We start from the raw sequence: 18,453 nt of genomic DNA on the forward strand, positions 1-18,453 counted from the left end.
TCTTTATTTGTTGCTTTACGGGCAACCACTATCTGAACATAAAAGATCCTGTTCAATGCATTCTGCAGCAAACCCAATTTGCCATTTCTCATTCCAACTATCAACTACAATATTTTTATGACTGGATTATATGTGTATATATATATATATATATATATATAAAGTTCCTTTTTTTAATAATAATAGTAGAAGTAAATGTACTAAAAGTCCCAAAATTGTTAAGCACAAAGATTATCTATTTGGACTCAAACCTGGAAACTAGACCAAACAATTATGTTCATACCATTATGATCAGCATAAAATCACATGAAAAGAATTTGACACACCAACTGATGTTGCCACGTAGCAAAAAGTGGGGTTCAACTGACATGGCAAAAATCAGAAGGCTAAACTGTCGCCATGTTGCCTCTTCCACCTACCCAAGACCAAGGGAGTGGCCAAATTTGACCGCTTGGGAGACTGATGCTCTTAAATTTAGGACCCTTTGCTCTCTCTCTCTCTCTCTCTCTATATATATATATTTGTTAAAACTCCAACCAGCCAGTTGTCTATTTTCTTCAAAAACCCAGATCTTTGATTTCGTTGCTGGGTTTTTTCGGTTTCTTTTTTATCAGAATCAGAGAAAAGAAGTGACTTTTTGAGGTTTGGGTTCTTTTTCTTATGTTGAATATCAATAAAGTTTGAAAATCTTTATTTGTTTGTCGCATCCCAGCATGTATTTATTTTCAAAATATTGTTTTTTGGTTGTTAATTATGAAAAGTAGTTGTCTTTCTGGCTTTTACTTGAGAATTGCTGATCTGGGTTTGGTGGCTATCTTCTTGGTTGATTGATTTTTTTTTTATCTATTGTTAATTAGTTGTAGTTTTTATTAGTTTGTGCTGGAGATTTGCATGAATCCAAAGTTTGAGTTGCTATTAAAAGTGGTGTAGATTTGGGATAGGTCATGTATAATTTAAGAAGACTCTGTTTCAATATTTTGTAGTCTGAGTTTGCAAAAAATGGGACCTTTTCTGGATGAAATGTTTTGTCAAATTTTTTCTTCAATTCTTTTGTTTGGACTGTTTCTGATTGCAAATAATCTGGTGATCTTAGAGAAGTGACGAGTTGTATATAATATGCCTTTGATTATCCAAGGAGATTTTCATTGATCCATTTGTTGAATCTGCTATAAGAGAGTATTGTTTTTCTTCTTGAAGTCTTTTTGGGTTTTTTCTTTTGACTCTTATAATTGCCGGAACCTACCTTTCCGTTTATGTCATTATATAATTATTAGTTTTTGAATCTGTTAACTTTAGAGGTAACTATGGCACAATCAATTTTTTTTTTTGGGTTGTTTAGTTCTTGTTATTTGTAAAACAGTCAACTTTGTATGTACGAGATCTTAAAATGTGAACCAAGTTGGTAAAAATTTTATATTTAAGTGTTTGTAGAAGATCCCAGTAGCTTAGTTGGTTAAGTTTTTGGTGGTTTTATCGTGGACCTGCTGTTGATTTCTGCCTTAAGAAGGGATGGGGATTTATGAGAAGTGGGAGGTCTACCTTTGATCTATAGCTCAACCTTTGGGCCAAAAAAGATAAAAAGAGTTTTTACAATGTGAGGCTTAACTTTTATTGGTTAACCTTATCTTGAAGGTTTCGAAGATTCTGTGCAGACATGGTTATATTTAAGTTTTGGAGGACATCATCCAGAGTGATTACTGGTTTATTAAAAAACAAAAAATCTTAAATGATATTTTCTCACTTTAGATATTTCTTTGTTGTCAAACCTTTTCTTTTTTTATTTTTGGGCTAACTCACTTATGATGTCGAAATTGAACAGGGAGAAATATGGCTCCACCTACAAGAATAGGACTTGCTGGTTTGGCTGTTATGGGCCAAAATCTTGCACTTAACATTGCCGAGAAAGGCTTCCCCATTTCTGTTTATAACCGAACTACTTCTAAAGTTGATGAGACTGTTGCAAGAGCTAAACAGGAAGGAGATCTGCCTGTATTTGGTTTTCATGATCCTGAATCTTTTGTTCAGTCGATCCAAAAACCTCGAGTGATAATCATGCTTGTTAAGGCAGGGGCTCCTGTTGATCAAACCATTAAGACCCTCTCTAAGTACATGGAGAAAGGTGATTGTATCATTGATGGTGGCAACGAGTGGTATGAAAACACTGAGAGGCGGGAGAAAGCTATGGCTGAACTGGGTTTGTTGTACCTTGGAATGGGAGTTTCAGGTGGTGAAGAAGGTGCACGAAATGGTCCCTCTTTGATGCCTGGAGGGTCATTTGAAGCTTTCAAATACATTGAAGACATTCTTCTTAAGGTTGCAGCTCAAGTTCCAGATAGTGGCCCCTGTGTGACTTACATTGGCAAAGGAGGATCTGGTAATTTTGTCAAGATGGTTCATAATGGAATTGAATATGGTGATATGCAGCTGATTGCAGAGGCTTATGATGTGCTGAAATCTGTTGGAAAATTATCGAACGAAGAACTACACTGTGTTTTCTCAGAATGGAATAAGGGGGAGCTTTTGAGCTTCTTGATTGAAATCACTGCTGATATATTTGGAATTAAGGATGACAAGGGAGATGGTTATTTAGTTGATAAGGTTTTGGACAAAACTGGCATGAAGGGTACTGGTAAATGGACCATACAGCAAGCGGCTGATTTGTCTGTTGCAGCTCCCACAATTGCAGCTTCTTTAGATTCAAGGTTCCTTAGTGGGTTGAAGGAGGAAAGAGTTGAAGCTGCTAAAGTCTTCAAATCAGGAGGACTTGGTGATGTCTTGTCTGAGCAAACTGTGGACAAGGCAAAATTAATTGATGATGTAAGGCAAGCTCTCTATGCATCCAAGATATGCAGTTATGCTCAGGGCATGAATCTCATTCGTGCAAAAAGCATTGAGAAGGGTTGGGACTTGAAATTGGGGGAACTGGCTAGGATATGGAAGGGAGGTTGCATCATCCGAGCTATTTTTCTGGACAGAATCAAGAAGGCTTATGATAGAAATCCTGACCTTGCAACCCTTCTTGTTGATCCAGAGTTTGCAAAGGAAATCATTGACAGGCAATCTGCTTGGAGACGAGTTGTTTGCCTTGCTATCAACTCAGGTATTAGCACTCCTGGCATGTCATCAAGTCTTGCTTATTTTGACACCTATAGGAGGGAACGAGTACCAGCTAATTTGGTTCAAGCTCAACGAGATTATTTTGGTGCCCATACTTATGAAAGGATTGATATGGAGGGTTCTTTCCACACTGAATGGTTCAAGATTGCCAAACAGCTGAAAAATTGAGTCTACTCCAGCGGTACTCTTCAGGACTCCCAATAAGTGTAATAACGTCTGCTCCGGCCTATATGCTAGACAGCGCTACACCATGATTATTTCTTTGGAATTTATCTTAAACCTCATTTCTCGAATCCAGTTACGAATTTAGACTGTCTTTCTGTGTTAGATGTACTGCTGCTTTTAGTTTGTCTTTAGATGCGAGTATAAATCAAGTCTGTGGCCCCATTTTTGGCTTAAATGCGATATTTCACCCAATGTGAGTCACCCTTGGTAATTGGATGTCCGAACCTAAGGTTATAAGAGAAGGTTAATTTTTGTTTTTCTTGATCGACTTTTGTTCTGTTTTCTTTATTGATTTGTCTATTTTTACTGTTGGATTAAGGCCAAGGGTCATTACTTATGCAGAATATTGCATTGTTTCATTCTCGAACTCTACAGCTAATCAATTATCTTCTGAAACTTAAAATCAAAAGTTTCAGTAAATGAAACAGTCAAACCATTCCATACTAAATTATTCGCGTGGTGCAATGGGCATTTTGTCTACCAGTATACTAAATTATTCGCCCGTAAACACCATTTTATAAATTAGTCACATTTTATTTTCATTTTTATTTTTAATCTTTATTTAGGCATTGATATGTGTCCGGTCCAACTTAAGGCTTAGTCTTTAAGAGCACTTTGGGCCTTATAGTTCAGTAAACAAAAGGAAGTCCAATGGTCCAACCCTAAACAAGTTTATTAAAAGATACTTAGGACTAAAAGGGATCAAAGCACAAACAAACCTAAAAGAAGATTAAGGCAAGATTAAGACAAACTCAACAGAAGAACAATCTGAAAAGATAAAAGGACAAAAACAATTAAAAAATAAAAAACAGATGAACAGTAGCTTGGCATGGCAACAAAATCATGGCAGCTAGCCTCGCGCACACTATCAGTGCGCTCGTATACCCCGCCAAGCACGATATTCTCGCACCTACTCATGCCCTGCCAAGCACGATATTATCACGCATGGTCGGGTGAATCAGCAAGGTGAGGTGGCTGTACGGCCACTCCACCCCGCTCCTCCCTACCATGAGGCAGAGCCAATCCTGGGTATGAAAACCCATGATCTATAAAACAGAAAGGGAATTTTGGAGAGGCAGAAACCCTACAGAAAAGAAAAATTAGGAAACCCTCAGAGCAAAAAAAAAAAAACCTAGTTTTTCCGACCAACCAATATTATATCCAAAATCATCAAATAAACCAAAACAAATGAAACAAGAACAAATAGTGTTTTGGGAAGATGGATGAGATTATATTTTGGTCAGAATATCCACTAAGTCTCTATATTTATGTATTTTGTTTAATTTAATCATTGTATTTAAAATTAAAACAATTTAATCTTTTAATTTTAAAAATAATTTTAATTTAATTTATCTCTGTAACGGCATCTAATTTTTTTTTAAAAGAAATAACGTCAATGTTGACATGATATATTTTGATAACATAGCACTGACATGATGACATGATAGTGTCATATGACACCGACGTGATGATGTGGTAGTGCCACATAACATCAACATGCTGATGTTTCGATGCCACATGGCAAATCAAGAAAATTTTTTCAAAAAAATTAGGGTAATAATGACAAATTTACGTTTGTAGATTCTAATTTTGATTTTTTCTTAAATTTTTTTAATTTAAGGACTAAACAGCTCTCCAATGACAACGTCAGTGCATGTCTGAGCCTCATTGCTCTTGATTTTTGTTTTTTTTTTGTTTTTCTTTAAAAAAAATGGAGAAGGGACATATGGAGTTAGCGATGATTATAAAAATATTTCTTGCTCTAACTTTTTCAATTTAGACATGACAGACCTCGTATTATACTCATAGAGTTAGAGTTACTCCACTCCTTCAATTTTTTCTTTGTTTTTAATATTTTTATTTTATTTAATATTTTAAGTTATATTTTTAGGTTGAAATTTTCTAAATTAAGGATTGCATTTATGACTGATATAATTAAATATAATTGTAAATTTTTGTACCATTTTATTTTGCATTTAATTTTTTTTTGTAGATTCAAATTAATAATTTAAATTTAATTTTAATAGAATTTGATTGCAGTTTTTGAACTTAAATAAATTCATTTTATAAGAAACTTTGAGTAAATTTAAATAAAAGGTAAATTGGTTAAGGGTTGAATAATTTTGAAAAAATGGGCATTTGTAAATTGTGAAAGTTGTAATTAAATCAACCTATTTTGCCAATTTAAGTTCAGTTCAAGTTAAAAACTAAGTCAATTTTAGAATATAAATTTCAATTTTTTTAAAAGGATAAATTTCATAATTTTATACTATTATAAATAGAAAAAAAAGAATTTCTTTAATCTTTTTATATTATTTTATTCTTACATAATACAAGTTATTCCTCTAAATCTGGCTTTCGAAAATTTTTTTTATGGAATGGGAATTCAAACTTAATTTTTACAAAGAAGATAAATTAATATACATATTTTGAAATCAAATAATCAAAAAAGAAAGTATTTCTATATATTTTTTAATACCATAAATCTTTTACACTTAAATGTTTAGCTTATTAATAAGCATATGCATCATCTACTTAAAGATTTGTATTATTCAAATATTTTTCTATATGCAGTCCCTCACATCTCAATTTTGTTCAATTAAATCCCTATATTATATATATTTTTTTCAATTTAGTTTCTATGACATGGCACAATTTTTTTTTGAAATTTTTTTTTCTTGATCTACCACATGGCATTGATACATTAGCATATCAGTGCCATGTCAGCATTGTAACGTCAACATTGTAACTCATCATAACAGTGCCATGTGGCACTACCACATCATCACGCTAGTGCCACGTGTCGGTGCCACATCACCAAAATGTGCCATGTTAATGCCAAGTCATCCCTTTTAATGGCAAAATTGGATACCGTTAGGGGGAAAGACTAAATTGAAGCAATTCCAAAATCAATGGACTAAATTGCTTTGATTTTGAGTACATGGACTAAATTGATCAAAATACATCAATACAAGGACTTGGTTGGTATTTTAACCTTTCTTTCTTTTTTTTTTTAAAAAAGTTTCTAGGGTTTTGAAGGATTTTGAGCAAGTTTAAGGGCAAGAAATGGGAAAGGAAAGGAGGGAGCTTGGCCATGTAACGACGTTAGAGTGGCATAGCAATGGTGGCTCAAGGGAGTAAGGTTTTCAGTTTGGAGAAAAGAATAGAGGCTCATTCGGGTAGAGAGAAAAAGTGAGGGAAAGAAATGAAGAGAGAAAGAGAGATAGAGGAAAAGAAGTTTAAATACCTAAGGTTAAGAGGTTTGGGTGCCAAAAATGGCATCGTTTCGCCACCCGCCATACTAAGAGGCATTGAGACCCCTTCCTTTTGTGCATAAAACATTGCATTTCTACTGAAGGGTTTGCAGGCCACTGAAGCAAGACTCCTCGTGTGCTTCTTCACTGCTTGGTTTTTTTTAGCTAATCCGAGCCCAAGCAAGATATAGTCTTTTTTTTTTCTTTTTGAGCTGCTGTTATGGATTTGTGTTGCTTAACTTTTAGTGGATTTTTGTATGATTTTCCTAGAAATATACACTTTATGAAATATGATAGGATAGAAGATAAAAATATTTATTTTTATACATTAGATCTTAGGAAGATGGAAATAGTAAATTATGGAAAAGGAAGACATAAAAAAATATAAGAAATAAAATATTTAGTTATATAAAATATGCAGAGGTAGACATAAAAAAAAGTAGCAAAGATAAAATTTTTAGTTATATAACATATGCTTAGGTAGACATAAAATAAGAATGGTTATTATGAGTTAACCCAATGATGGAATTTCATCCGATAAGGCGAAAAGTCACATTTTCGAGACAATTTTCCTAAGTGCGAAATTTGATTAGGGTTTTCACTGAAATATTAGGATAAACCTTAACTTTATGTTCCAATACTTTGTTAATTCAAATAATTATCTTAATAGAAACAATAATTTAAGAGAATTAATTTATTAAATATTTTATATAAAATTAATTGATATAGTAACCAACAATTAATTCAAGTACTTATTTTAAATAAGAGACTTTTTTTTTTTGTCAATTCACTAACTGAATTAAAAGGTAGTTTAATGGTCGAGGTCAATTTAAAAGAAAAATATATAGTTAGAACAAAAAAAAAGAGGTATTCAATTTAAGTCAAATATTAAGTATATAACTACAAGGTTTGAAATTAAATATTACATTTATAAATGAATTCATTTTGCATCACATGGGACTAGATTATTTTACAAATGGGTATGAAAATTCCAATGACGGGATTTTCTTGAGAAACTTACAAAGATGAGTTATCTCAAGAACTTCCATAGGTGAGGAAAAACTTTTAAACTTCACCAAAGCATTGAGAAGGTCTATGAATATTTTTTCAATATAAGGTTTTTGTTTACAATTATTTAAAATTGGAAAATCATATCATCATTTCATGGTTGCATCATATGCCTTAAGAAGAAATTTGGTTCATGAGTGACAATCTCTGATGATAGGATTATCTTGGGTGGAAATGGTGTAGATAACATATAAATAAAATGTTTGGACCGAAAATGGTGTATATAGTGAGGTCAGGTGAAAACTTGGTGAATCCTTTAACAAAAAGTCTTATTAGAGATCTTATAAATAGGACCTCACTGGGGATGAGGCTCAAGCTCCTAAATTGAAATCACCCATGGTGGAAACTTAACTCAACACGTAGTATAAAGTCAAGTATTGAGTTCAGTGAGACAAAATACACCATTTGTATGTGACTTCTAGTGTCACGAGGGTTTTCTCTTAACCTGTGTGGCCTAGCTTTTGCCTTACCCAAGGACCCTTAGAAAGATTAGCAACATTCTTAAATAGACTAAGTTAGGATCGCTTATGGTAAGCACAATAAGAGTAAAGTGAGATTTGAGAACAAAGAGAGAGTTTTATTGTATAAGAACTTAGTACAATAGTCATTAGTTGCAAATAAAGGTGCTCAAGGGGTTTATGTAGGCCAAAGACCATTTAAAGCTGTTACAAGGCAATGTTTAATGCCTTGGCAGCATTTGGAATCGAGGTACGCTAGTCTGACGTGCCCCCAGCTCTTCTTTAATGACTAGCAATGGCTACCTTACGTGCCACAGGATATCCAATGATTCTTGTGCACCTTGCGGGCTGGTTGCCTCTCTACGCACCCTAGCTACATACTAGTCTGCTCTCGTGTGCCATGCACTATCTGCATGCCAAGTCTGTGCCTAAGCTTCTCGTGCACTGCCTACGCACCAAAATGCTACCTTGGCAGAAAATTTAAGTCTCAGCACTCGTCCACCATCGAGCTAGCTCATTTACTCTCGAGCTATAGTCCTTTGCCATTGGTTTAGAAAAGAATTTGGGCTCACTTAACTAGTCGAATAGTTAAGAAATGTTAGATTAGGTAACGATTCTTGATGGTCATCTTGTTCAATGCTCGATAGTCAATGCAAAAACACAAGAAGCCATCATGCTTCAATTGGAAGAAGATAGGTGCACCATTAGGTGCTTTGCTTGGCCGAATGAAGCTTACCTCCATCAACTTTATGAGCTACTTACGTAGTTCAACTAGTTCAAGGGGTACCAAGTAGTAAGTTGCCCTTGTAGGTGGCTATGCACTAGGGACAAGGTCGATCTTGTGGTCTATTTCCCACTTGGGTGGCAAACATCTTGGCAACTTCATGGACATCACATCAGCATATTCATCCAACACCCTTGCTATCTCGTTCGACCACAAGTGCTACCTGATTTTGCTCACCCTCGTTCATAGATAATGTGGCTATATAGGTCTCCTCACCCCTATACACACTATCAAAAAGTTGTATGGTGCTTAGTATCTTGGTCACAGATTGCTGCTCGCGCCTTACTAGCATCACACATTGACTTCAAGCATCAAGTATCATAATGCAGTTTGAAAAAGGGGCAACCATGGCATTAATGCAGTCAAGGAAATCCAAGTCAATAGCAAAGTCATAACCATTAAAAAGAATTATCTTAATGGATTCTTAACCTACTTACTCTCCTAACCGCACACTCACATTGCTCACAGTGCCTAAGAAGGGAACTTCTTTGCTATTCATGGTTTTGATGTGAGAGACCTCGGTGTCAAGTCCCAACATCTTGGCTATCTCAACAAAAACAAATAGATAACTCACACTAGTGTCGACCAAAACATTCAGTTTATTGCTTGCCACTGTGATGTTTGCAAACATCAAGCCCTTGGTGCAGCTCAGCTTGTGTTGTTTAAGTGTTACTAGCAACATGGTTCCCAACCTTAAAGTTTCACCCCTCGATTGTTCATCGCTATCCTTCTATGCAATGGTAGAAAGTTTGCTCCTCTTGAGGCAATCTAGGACCCAGTGTGACCCATCACACAAAAACACTTTAGAGGCTTTTTCCCTTTGTCCATCTCAACCTTGTTGCCTTGGTTAGTACCTCGCAAGTTAGGCTGTTTGCTAGTGCTACTCTTTGGCGTATGCCTCGGAGCAAGTGGTAGAAAGTTTTCCCCTTACCAATGTCCTTCTCAACCTTAAGTCTATGGAACTTAATCAAGGACTCTGTCTCAACCATTGTAGCAGTAATATCTTGGACCTTGAGATGCTAAATATGTTATTTTGCCCACAACCTCAACCTATTAAAGAAGAAAAACAAAGCCTCCCACTCACCTAGATCACTAATCTGCAGTATGAGCTCGATGAACTCCCTCACATATTCCCAAACTCTTGTATGCTGCATCAAGTGCCTTAATTTCCTGTATGCCTTATCTTGGGTATACTTGAGGTAAAACTAGGCCTTCAACTCCCATACAAAATCAGCCCAAGTAGAGATGGCAAGTTTGTCATGCCTTTCATCACACTACTTACACCACTACAAACATGCCAAGTTAGTAAGATACATTGAAGTCGTGCTAATTTTTTTATGATTATCAGCAATGTTGGTGGCCTAAAAGCCTTACTCCATCCCTCATAGAAAGTTGTCAATATCTTGGGCACTTTGTTGACCCTTGAACTCTTTTGATTTGGGAATCTCCACCTTGTTAGCCAGTTGCATGGCTAGCAGCCCTCCCTCAAAAAAGTGCCTTGCATGCTTCGAGCTCTTGCCTCAACTCACTTATTTTTGTTCTTTATTTATTTGGCCTCAACTTCACGTCTAACATCATGTTAGGTTAGTGCCTCGAGGGTCTCGTTGAAGGCAACTTATAGCTCTTCTCACAGTTCAAACTCTTGCTCCTCAAACTCGTCCATTTGAGCTTAACCAGCCTTGCAACGATCAGGCAACTTTGCCACACGTTCCTCTTAACGAGTCAACTTGGTCTCCATCACTAAGAAGTGGTCTCTCAACAAGCACTTCTTTGTCACCTTACCTATACATGCCTCTCTTGCATTAGGGGTGAAACACACCCTCGTTTCCCATTCTATTTCTTGTGTTTGCCATTGCCACTTTGATACCAAGTGTCACGGGAGTTTTCTAATGACTCGGGTGGCTTAGCCTTTACCTTACCCAAGGACCCTTAGAAAGATCAGCGACTTTCTCAAATAGACTAAGTTAGGATATGGCAAGCACAATAAGAATAAAGTGAGCTTTAGGAAAAAAAGAGACTTTTATTGCACAAGAACTCAGTACAAAAGTCATTAGTTACAAATGAAGGGCTCAAGGGGTTTATATAGGCCAAAGACCCCTTTGAGTCATTACAAGGCAGTGTCTAACAGCTAAGCTGCATTTTGAACTTAAGTGGGCTAGTCTGATGCTCCCGTAAGCTCTTCTCCAACAACTAGCAATAACTGCTTCTTAAGCCACGAGCGAGCCTATGATTCCGAAGCACCCTAAGAGCTGGTTGCCTCACTGCGTGTCCCAATTGCACACAAATCCGTTCTTATCTATCGAGCACTATCAGCATGCTTGTTCTGCTTCGAGGCTTCCAGCACACTGCCTACGCACTACAATGCTACTTTGATAGAAAATCCAAGTCTCAGCCTAGATTGCTCGTCCACCATCAACCTAGCTTGCTTACTCTCGAATTATAGTCCTTTACTATCAGGTTGGCATGGCTCATGCACAAAATAGGCATGATACTAGCATTATAATATGATTTATTATATTCCATCCCAACCAAAGTGCTAGGTACTTGTAATGGTAAGGAAATGATGAGTTATATGCTTTTAATAAACCCATAACATAAATTTATTATAATGCTTTAGTTATGGCAACATTCTTGATGGGATTTACCTATGTGAGTCTGAAGCATAGTCATTTTTAGGAGCTTATGAGCTTAGCTCTATTGCACTAATGAAAAGAGGATGTTGACATATGATCATAAAAGCATCATCAGGTGCTATGCAATCATTGATATTGAAATCATTGTGTGAGATGTATTCGGTTAACCAAATGGAATGGTTGGTTCAAAGCATAGTCTACCATGTAATTTTAGTTAACTTTAACTTGTTTTCACTAAATAAAAGTTCAATCAAGAGACACCTTCATTTATGCAATCGATTTTCAAGATTATTAAAATTTTGAATTATTTTGAAAATAGTGGAGGATTGTTAGATAGTTTCAACAATAATGAATGTGGGACACAATCCCACATTGGAAAAATAAAAGGAAAAAGAGTCATTTAAATAAATAAGGGTATAAGTCCATTATAGTTACACTTTAGTAGGCAATGGACCGTGGACGGGTTTTTTAGACCTAGGTGGGCTTCAAAATAATTAAATTTAATATTTAATTAATTATAATGGCACTTAGCATTTGGACAAATGGCATGTGCAAGTGCAGGCAATTAAAAATAATTTTTGAATTTTTTATCAACAAATAATTGTAATTAATGGAAACAGAAAAAACAGTTATGTTTGTGGTTTGAAAAATAATTATGTCTGTTGGCTACCAATAGACATAATTGTTAAAAATAGACAAAAACAGATTCTATCTGAAGCAAACACAAACAAATAGAAGCAGATTCTATTAAGCCATTGCAATATTATAAGGTGACATGCCACGCTCCAATTGTTAGATGTCGTTGACATCTTGTCGTGACACGTCCCCATGTTGTTGTAGTATTATAGGGTGACAAGCCACTCCACGCTTCAATTGTTAGGGTCGCCGACATCTTGTCGTGGCACGCGACCATGTCATTGCAGTATTATAAGGTGACACGCCACGCTCTAATTGTTAGATGTTATTGATATCTTGTCATGACCCGCAAGCATATCATTTACATCTTTTTGTGACACACCATCAGTAAAAACCTTACAAGTTAAAGGTACCCTAAACCAATTAATTTAATTCACATTTGAAATGAAAAGTTATTGTATAAAATGTACGTATATTAAAATTAATTGTATCTACAAAAATGTACATACAACTTCCTATATATTCATGGCAAAGGGTTTTGGGTTCGCTTTCACGACTGTTGCTAAAAATTTCTAAGGCTTATCGGTGACGCATATTTGCAATCATGTTTTGCTTAACTCTGATCGGTCCCGATTGCAAAATATTATCAATGTATGTTACCATAAACATACCATAGTTGACACTATCATTCTATCAATACACTAATGATTTTGAAAAATGAATTTCCAATGGCATCAGTGTCTAATCTTGTTTCTTACCGTGCATTTTGTTGAAATAATCAAATTGGTGGCAAATGATAGGCATTATCATTGTAAAGGATGTCATATGAGTCACACACAATCCGGTATTCTTACTAGTAAAAGTTCTTATGGAGTCCACCACCTTTATCGTCCACTTGACCAAGTCGATCTTTGCAATAACCTAGTGCCCACCCTCATTGCAAGGAGCAAGGATGAAATCAACATCTTCCTATTTTTTCATAGATGTCTGCCTATCACCCTCCACTTACATCTACAACTCAACTGGAATTTTCATACTCAACTGTTGAGCTTCAATTAGATGTTTGGTGTAGAGCATACGGATGGTGTCTTGTGAAATACATTTACATAAGCTTACACATCATGCAGTCCAAAACACACACATAGTTTCATAATTGAAAAATGTTTAAATAAACTTACAAAGAATATCATATCAACAACGCATACATGGGTATTGTACAACTTTGACTTCTACCCTGTAAGTCACTTACATAGGACGCTGAGGAACGCGTCAATTTGTTCACTTGTCATTTCCTCTAAAAGACCTAATAATGTGAAAAACTAAGCCCTTAATCCCTTAAGATCTTGATGTTATGCCTGCACATGTAACAAAATGAACTTCAAAAGGACGGGTGGATTAATATTTCATACAAAAACAATATTTGCAATGTTATTTATGAGCTTACCTCCCATACTAGTATTTCTTGAAAGCTTCACATGCTTCCATCATTAAGTTCTTAACGTCCCAACGGTTCACCATTAGGTCGACGTGTGGGTTTGTTATGTATTTGCTGGCCATTGTGACACGTGCCTTTCAGCTGGGTATGAAATTAATGCTTCATGATGTTGGACATTAGATGACTTTGGTAACGACAACCGTGACGCATTGCCTTCAAGAGTGCACTGAGGATCATGGTCTCCTTCAACCTGAACTGATTCAAAATGTTGAGATATGTTTTCAGCAGTAAAGTAACCCAAAGTAGAATAAATGGAATTAAAATTTACAATGAAATAATCTTCATGATTAAAATAGAGAAAATTGTGAGAAATAACCTTCCTCATAAGCCTCATTCAAAAATATCTTTTTTTTTATAATTTTAACTATTTGTAACCAATTTTTGGCATGACTTAACAACAATACCCTTTAAACAATTTCAGACAATTAAAATGGTTTCAATTTTCTCTATCCCGCCATTCAGATAAAAATTTCAAAATTAAATCTTGATTTCTTTCTCTAGTCAAATACTGTCTATCTCACTATCCAAAGAGCAGAGATGACATCAAGCTCTTTCTTATTTTGTTTTATTTTTTTTTTGGATGGTGGATCTTGGGGTTTTCAAGAGTGATAAACAGTAATTTTGCTCTTCTATGTTGATTGTAGGTAGCATGATAAATGTGGTAACTAGATGCTTTCTGGTGATATTTTCAAGGGCTCAGGGAGAAGGGACAGCTAAAGTATGTTTAATGGGTTTTATGGTGGTTCACGATTTTGTTGTGTCTAGGATTGAGATGATTGTTAAGCATGTTTGTTGGAAATTTTGAGTTGAAATTATTTAGGAAATATTTTGTAAAGAAGTGAGCAAAACCCTCCCAATAGAGATATATTTTGTTTTTGCATAAAAGAAGTGAGCAAAACCCTCCCAATAGAGATATATTTTGTCTTACTTTGGAATATTATGAAGTTTTGTAACTTATCTTTTATGAAATGCACAATTTCATAGCTTAGCAAAAAAAAAAAGTGTTTTAGGTTTTTGAGTTTATTACTTTATTCATAGAACCATAGAACCTTAAAGTTGAGGAGTTGAAATTGATTAGGTTGGATTTTAAGTATTGTGAGACTGATTTTTAAGCATTGCGTGGCTTAATTACTGTGTGACTGATTTTCAAGCATTACGTGATTAGTTATAAGAATTGTGTGATTGGTTTTTAGGTATTTTGTGATTGATTTTTAAGCAATGCTTAAGTCACACAATGCCTTACTAACTAGTCATACAATAGCTTACTAACAAGTCACGCAATGCTTACCAACTAGTCACGCAATGCTTACCAACTAGTCACGCAATACCTAAAAATAAATCATGCAAAGCCCAAAGTTAGTCACACAATGTACAAAGTAAGTCACACAGTATCCAAAATCATCAAAATTACTAAATTTCATTTAACAAGGTCAACACTTCAAATGTTATACCATATTTTATTTTACAATATAATTAATGAATATACATACTTGATAAAGAATGCTCAAAATGTTTAAAAATTTTTGTTCATATATCAAAAATCATTCCAAAGTGCTTAAAAATACTTAAAACGCTCAAAGGTTTTTTTTCGTATATAAAAAACTACTCCAAAATGCTTAAAATGTTTTAATATTTTTTTTCGGTAAAGAATACTCTAGAGATGAATAATCTGACGAGAAAAGTCAAAGAATATGAGTTGATTTGAAGTGTAGATCTAAACATACTTGATCTGTTAATAGATTTCGGATTAAGGCGCGAAGCCAAATAAATAGGTCGATTTCATTAAAGGTAATTTTGTTCAAATTTTAATTTTTTTTACTACAAATAGTTAAAATTATAAAAAAATTTATTATTAAAAATACTTTATGTATGGAGCCTATTTAAAAAAAAACTCTTATATTATTATTAGTTTTTGAATCATTTAACTTTAAAGGTAACAAAGGCACAATCATTTTTCTTTGTATTGTTTAATCCATGTTATTTGTAAAACAGTCAACTTTGTATGTACGAGATCTTAAAATGTGAACCAAGTTGGTAAAAATTTTATATTTAAGTGTTCGTAGAAGGTCCCAATAGCTTAGTTGGCTAAGTTTTTGGTGGTTTCATCACGGACCTGCTGTTGATTTCTGCCTCCAGAGAAGAGGGGAGGTCTACGTTTGATCTATAGCTCAACCTTTGGGCCAAAAAGGATGAAAAGAGTTTTTACAGTGAGAGGCTCACCTTTTGCTGGTTAACCTTATCTTGAAGGTTTCAAAGATTCTGCGCAGACACGGTTATATTTAAGTTTTTGAGGGACATCATCCACAGTCATTTCTGTTTATTAAAAAAACAAAAAATCGTAAAAGTTATTTTCTCACTATGGATTTTTCCTTCTTTGTTGTATAATCTCTTCCTTTTTTGGTTGGGTAACTCACTAATGATGTCAAAATTGAACAGGAGAAATATGGCTCCACCTACAGGAATAGGACTTGCTGGTTTGGCTGTTATGGGCCAAAATCTTGCGCTTCACGTTGCCGTGAAAGGTTTCCGCAGTTCCGTTTAACCGAACTACTTCTACAGTTGATGAGACTGTTGAAAGAGCTAAACAGGAAGGACATCTGCCTGTATTTGGTTTCCATGATCCTGAATCTTTCGTTCAGTCGGTCCAGAAACCTCGAGTGATAATCATGCTTGTTAAGGCAGGGCCTCCTGTTGATCCAACCATTAAGACTCTCTCTAAGTACATGGAGAATGGTGATTGTATCGTAGACGGTGGCAACGAGTGGTATGGAAACACTGAGAGGCAAGAGAAAGCTATGGCTGAACTGGGTTTGTTAAACCTTGGAATGGGAGTTTCGCGTGGCGAAGAAGGTGCACGAAATGGTCCCTCTTTGATGCCTGGAGGATCATTTGAAGCTTACTAACACATTGAAGACATTCTTCTTAAGGTTGCAGCTCAAGTACCAGATAGTGGCTCCCGTGTGACTTACATTGGTGGAGGAGGATCTGGTAATTTTGTTAAGACGGTTCATAATGGAATTGAACATGGTGATATGCAGCTGACTGCAGAAGCTTATGATGTGTTCAAATCTGTCGGAAATTTATCGAATGAACAGCTACAAAGTGTTTTCTCACAATGGAACAAGGGGGAGCTTTCGAGCTTCTTGATTGAAACCACTGCTGATATATTTGGAATTAAGGATGACGCGGGTGATGGTTATTTAGTTGATAATGTTTTGGACAAAACTGGCATGAAGGGCACTGGTAAATGGACTGTACAGCAAGCAGCTGATTTGTCTGTTGCAGCTCCCACAATTGCAGCTTCTTCAGATTCAAGGTTCCTTAGTGGGTTGAAGGAGGAAAGAGTTGAAGCTGCTAAAGTCTTCAAATCAGGAGGATTTGGTGACGTCTTGACTGAGGAAAGTGTGGACAAGGCAAAATTAATTGATGATGTAAGGCAAGCTCTCTATGCATCCAAGATTTGCAGTTATGCTCAGGGCGTGAATCTCATTCGCGCAAAAAGCATTGAGAAGGGTTGGGACTTGAAATTGGGGGAACTGGCTAGGATATGGAAGGGAGGTTGCATCATCCGAGCTATTTTTCTGGACAGAATCAAGAAGGCTTATGATAGAAATCCTGACCTTGCAAACCTTCTTGTTGATCCAGAGTTTGCAAAGGAAATCATTGACAGGCAATCTGCTTGGAGACGAGTTGTATGCCTTGCTATCAACTCAGGTATTAGCACTACCGGCATGCCATCCAGTCTTGCTTATTTTGACACCTATAAGAGGGAACGAGTACCAGCTAATTTGGTTCAAGCTCAACGTGATTATTTTGGTGCCCATACTTACGAAAGGATTGATATGGAGGGTTCTTTCCACACTGCATGATTCAAGATCGCCAAACAGCTAAAAAATTAAACCTATTGCAGAGGTACTCTTCAGAACTCCCAATAAGTGTAATAACATCTGCTCTGGACTATATGCTAGACAGAGCTACACCATGATTATTTCTTTGAAATTTGTCTCAAACCTCATCTCTCAAATTCAGCTGCGAATTTAGACTGTCTTTCTGTGATAGATGTGCTGCTGCTTTCAGTTGATCTTTAGATGTGAGTATTAATCAAAGTCTGTGGCCCCATTTTTGGCTTAAATGTGATATTTTACCCAGCGTAGATCACCGTCGGTAATCAAATATAATCTTAAACTTAAAATCAAAAGTTTCAGCATTTGAAACAGTCAAACCGTTCCACACTAAATTAATCGCACGGTGCAACGGGCATTTTGTCTCCTCTAATCTAGTATACCAGTTTACTTTACTTGCCAGATGTATTCTTAATTTTCTATGCCAAGTAATGAGCTTTCATTGTCAAATACAGTGAAAGACAGTGAAAGGGAAAGAGGGAGGAAGGTAAGGGAGTCGAAGCAAAGTAGTATTTCTTGCCTTCGAAATATTGATGGATCCATACGTAAAGAGGAAAACATTTTTTCCTGCTTAAATTGATTATTTTATTTATAATTATATCCTTACTTTATTTTGTTAGTTTCCTTCTTTCCTACCAAATACAAAGTAAGAAAATCAATTTTTTCTCTCTTTCACCTCTTTCCATTTCCTCTATTTTCCTTCCTTTTTATCAAATATAGTCTTGATCTTGAAAAGAGAGGGATTAGAAACTAGCGAGTCTTTGTTTGGTGCACATATTTTACTATGATGTACTTGTTTAACACTAATCATATTCTATTTCATAGGTGGTATGTTTCTATTCTGTCAAGTGTCTCTCTTTAACTATAAATAAAGAAATATA

At 35.5% G+C, this 18,453-nt stretch overlaps 1 protein-coding gene, 1 non-coding gene and 1 pseudogene across 3 annotated transcripts; all 3 read left to right on the forward strand.

Annotated features, from left to right (window-relative positions):
* The first annotated feature begins 465 nt into the window (after positions 1 to 465).
* On the forward strand, positions 466 to 3,606 carry LOC110425810 (6-phosphogluconate dehydrogenase, decarboxylating 1). Its single transcript, XM_021440851.2, has 2 exons — positions 466 to 642; positions 1,820 to 3,606. The coding sequence occupies exon 2, from the start codon at positions 1,828 to 1,830 to the stop codon at positions 3,283 to 3,285; it is 1,458 nt and encodes a 485-aa protein (XP_021296526.1). The 5' UTR covers positions 466 to 642; positions 1,820 to 1,827; the 3' UTR covers positions 3,286 to 3,606.
* A 1,465-nt stretch (positions 3,607 to 5,071) lies between these two features.
* LOC149526568 (small nucleolar RNA snoR8a) lies at positions 5,072 to 5,163 on the forward strand. The gene has a single exon (XR_016351886.1). It is a non-coding gene; the product is annotated as a small nucleolar RNA snoR8a (small nucleolar RNA).
* A 10,602-nt stretch (positions 5,164 to 15,765) lies between these two features.
* On the forward strand, positions 15,766 to 17,789 carry LOC110425804 (6-phosphogluconate dehydrogenase, decarboxylating 2-like; annotated as a pseudogene). Its single transcript, XR_016351850.1, has 2 exons — positions 15,766 to 16,014; positions 16,107 to 17,789. The product of XR_016351850.1 is annotated as a 6-phosphogluconate dehydrogenase, decarboxylating 2-like (transcript).
* The last annotated feature ends 664 nt before the right edge of the window (positions 17,790 to 18,453 follow it).

The sequence above is a fragment of the Theobroma umbraticum genome, unplaced genomic scaffold, assembly GCF_002168275.2.
Source record: "Theobroma umbraticum cultivar Fairchild unplaced genomic scaffold, ASM216827v3 scaffold_12.1, whole genome shotgun sequence".
NCBI lineage: Eukaryota > Viridiplantae > Streptophyta > Magnoliopsida > Malvales > Malvaceae > Theobroma > Theobroma umbraticum.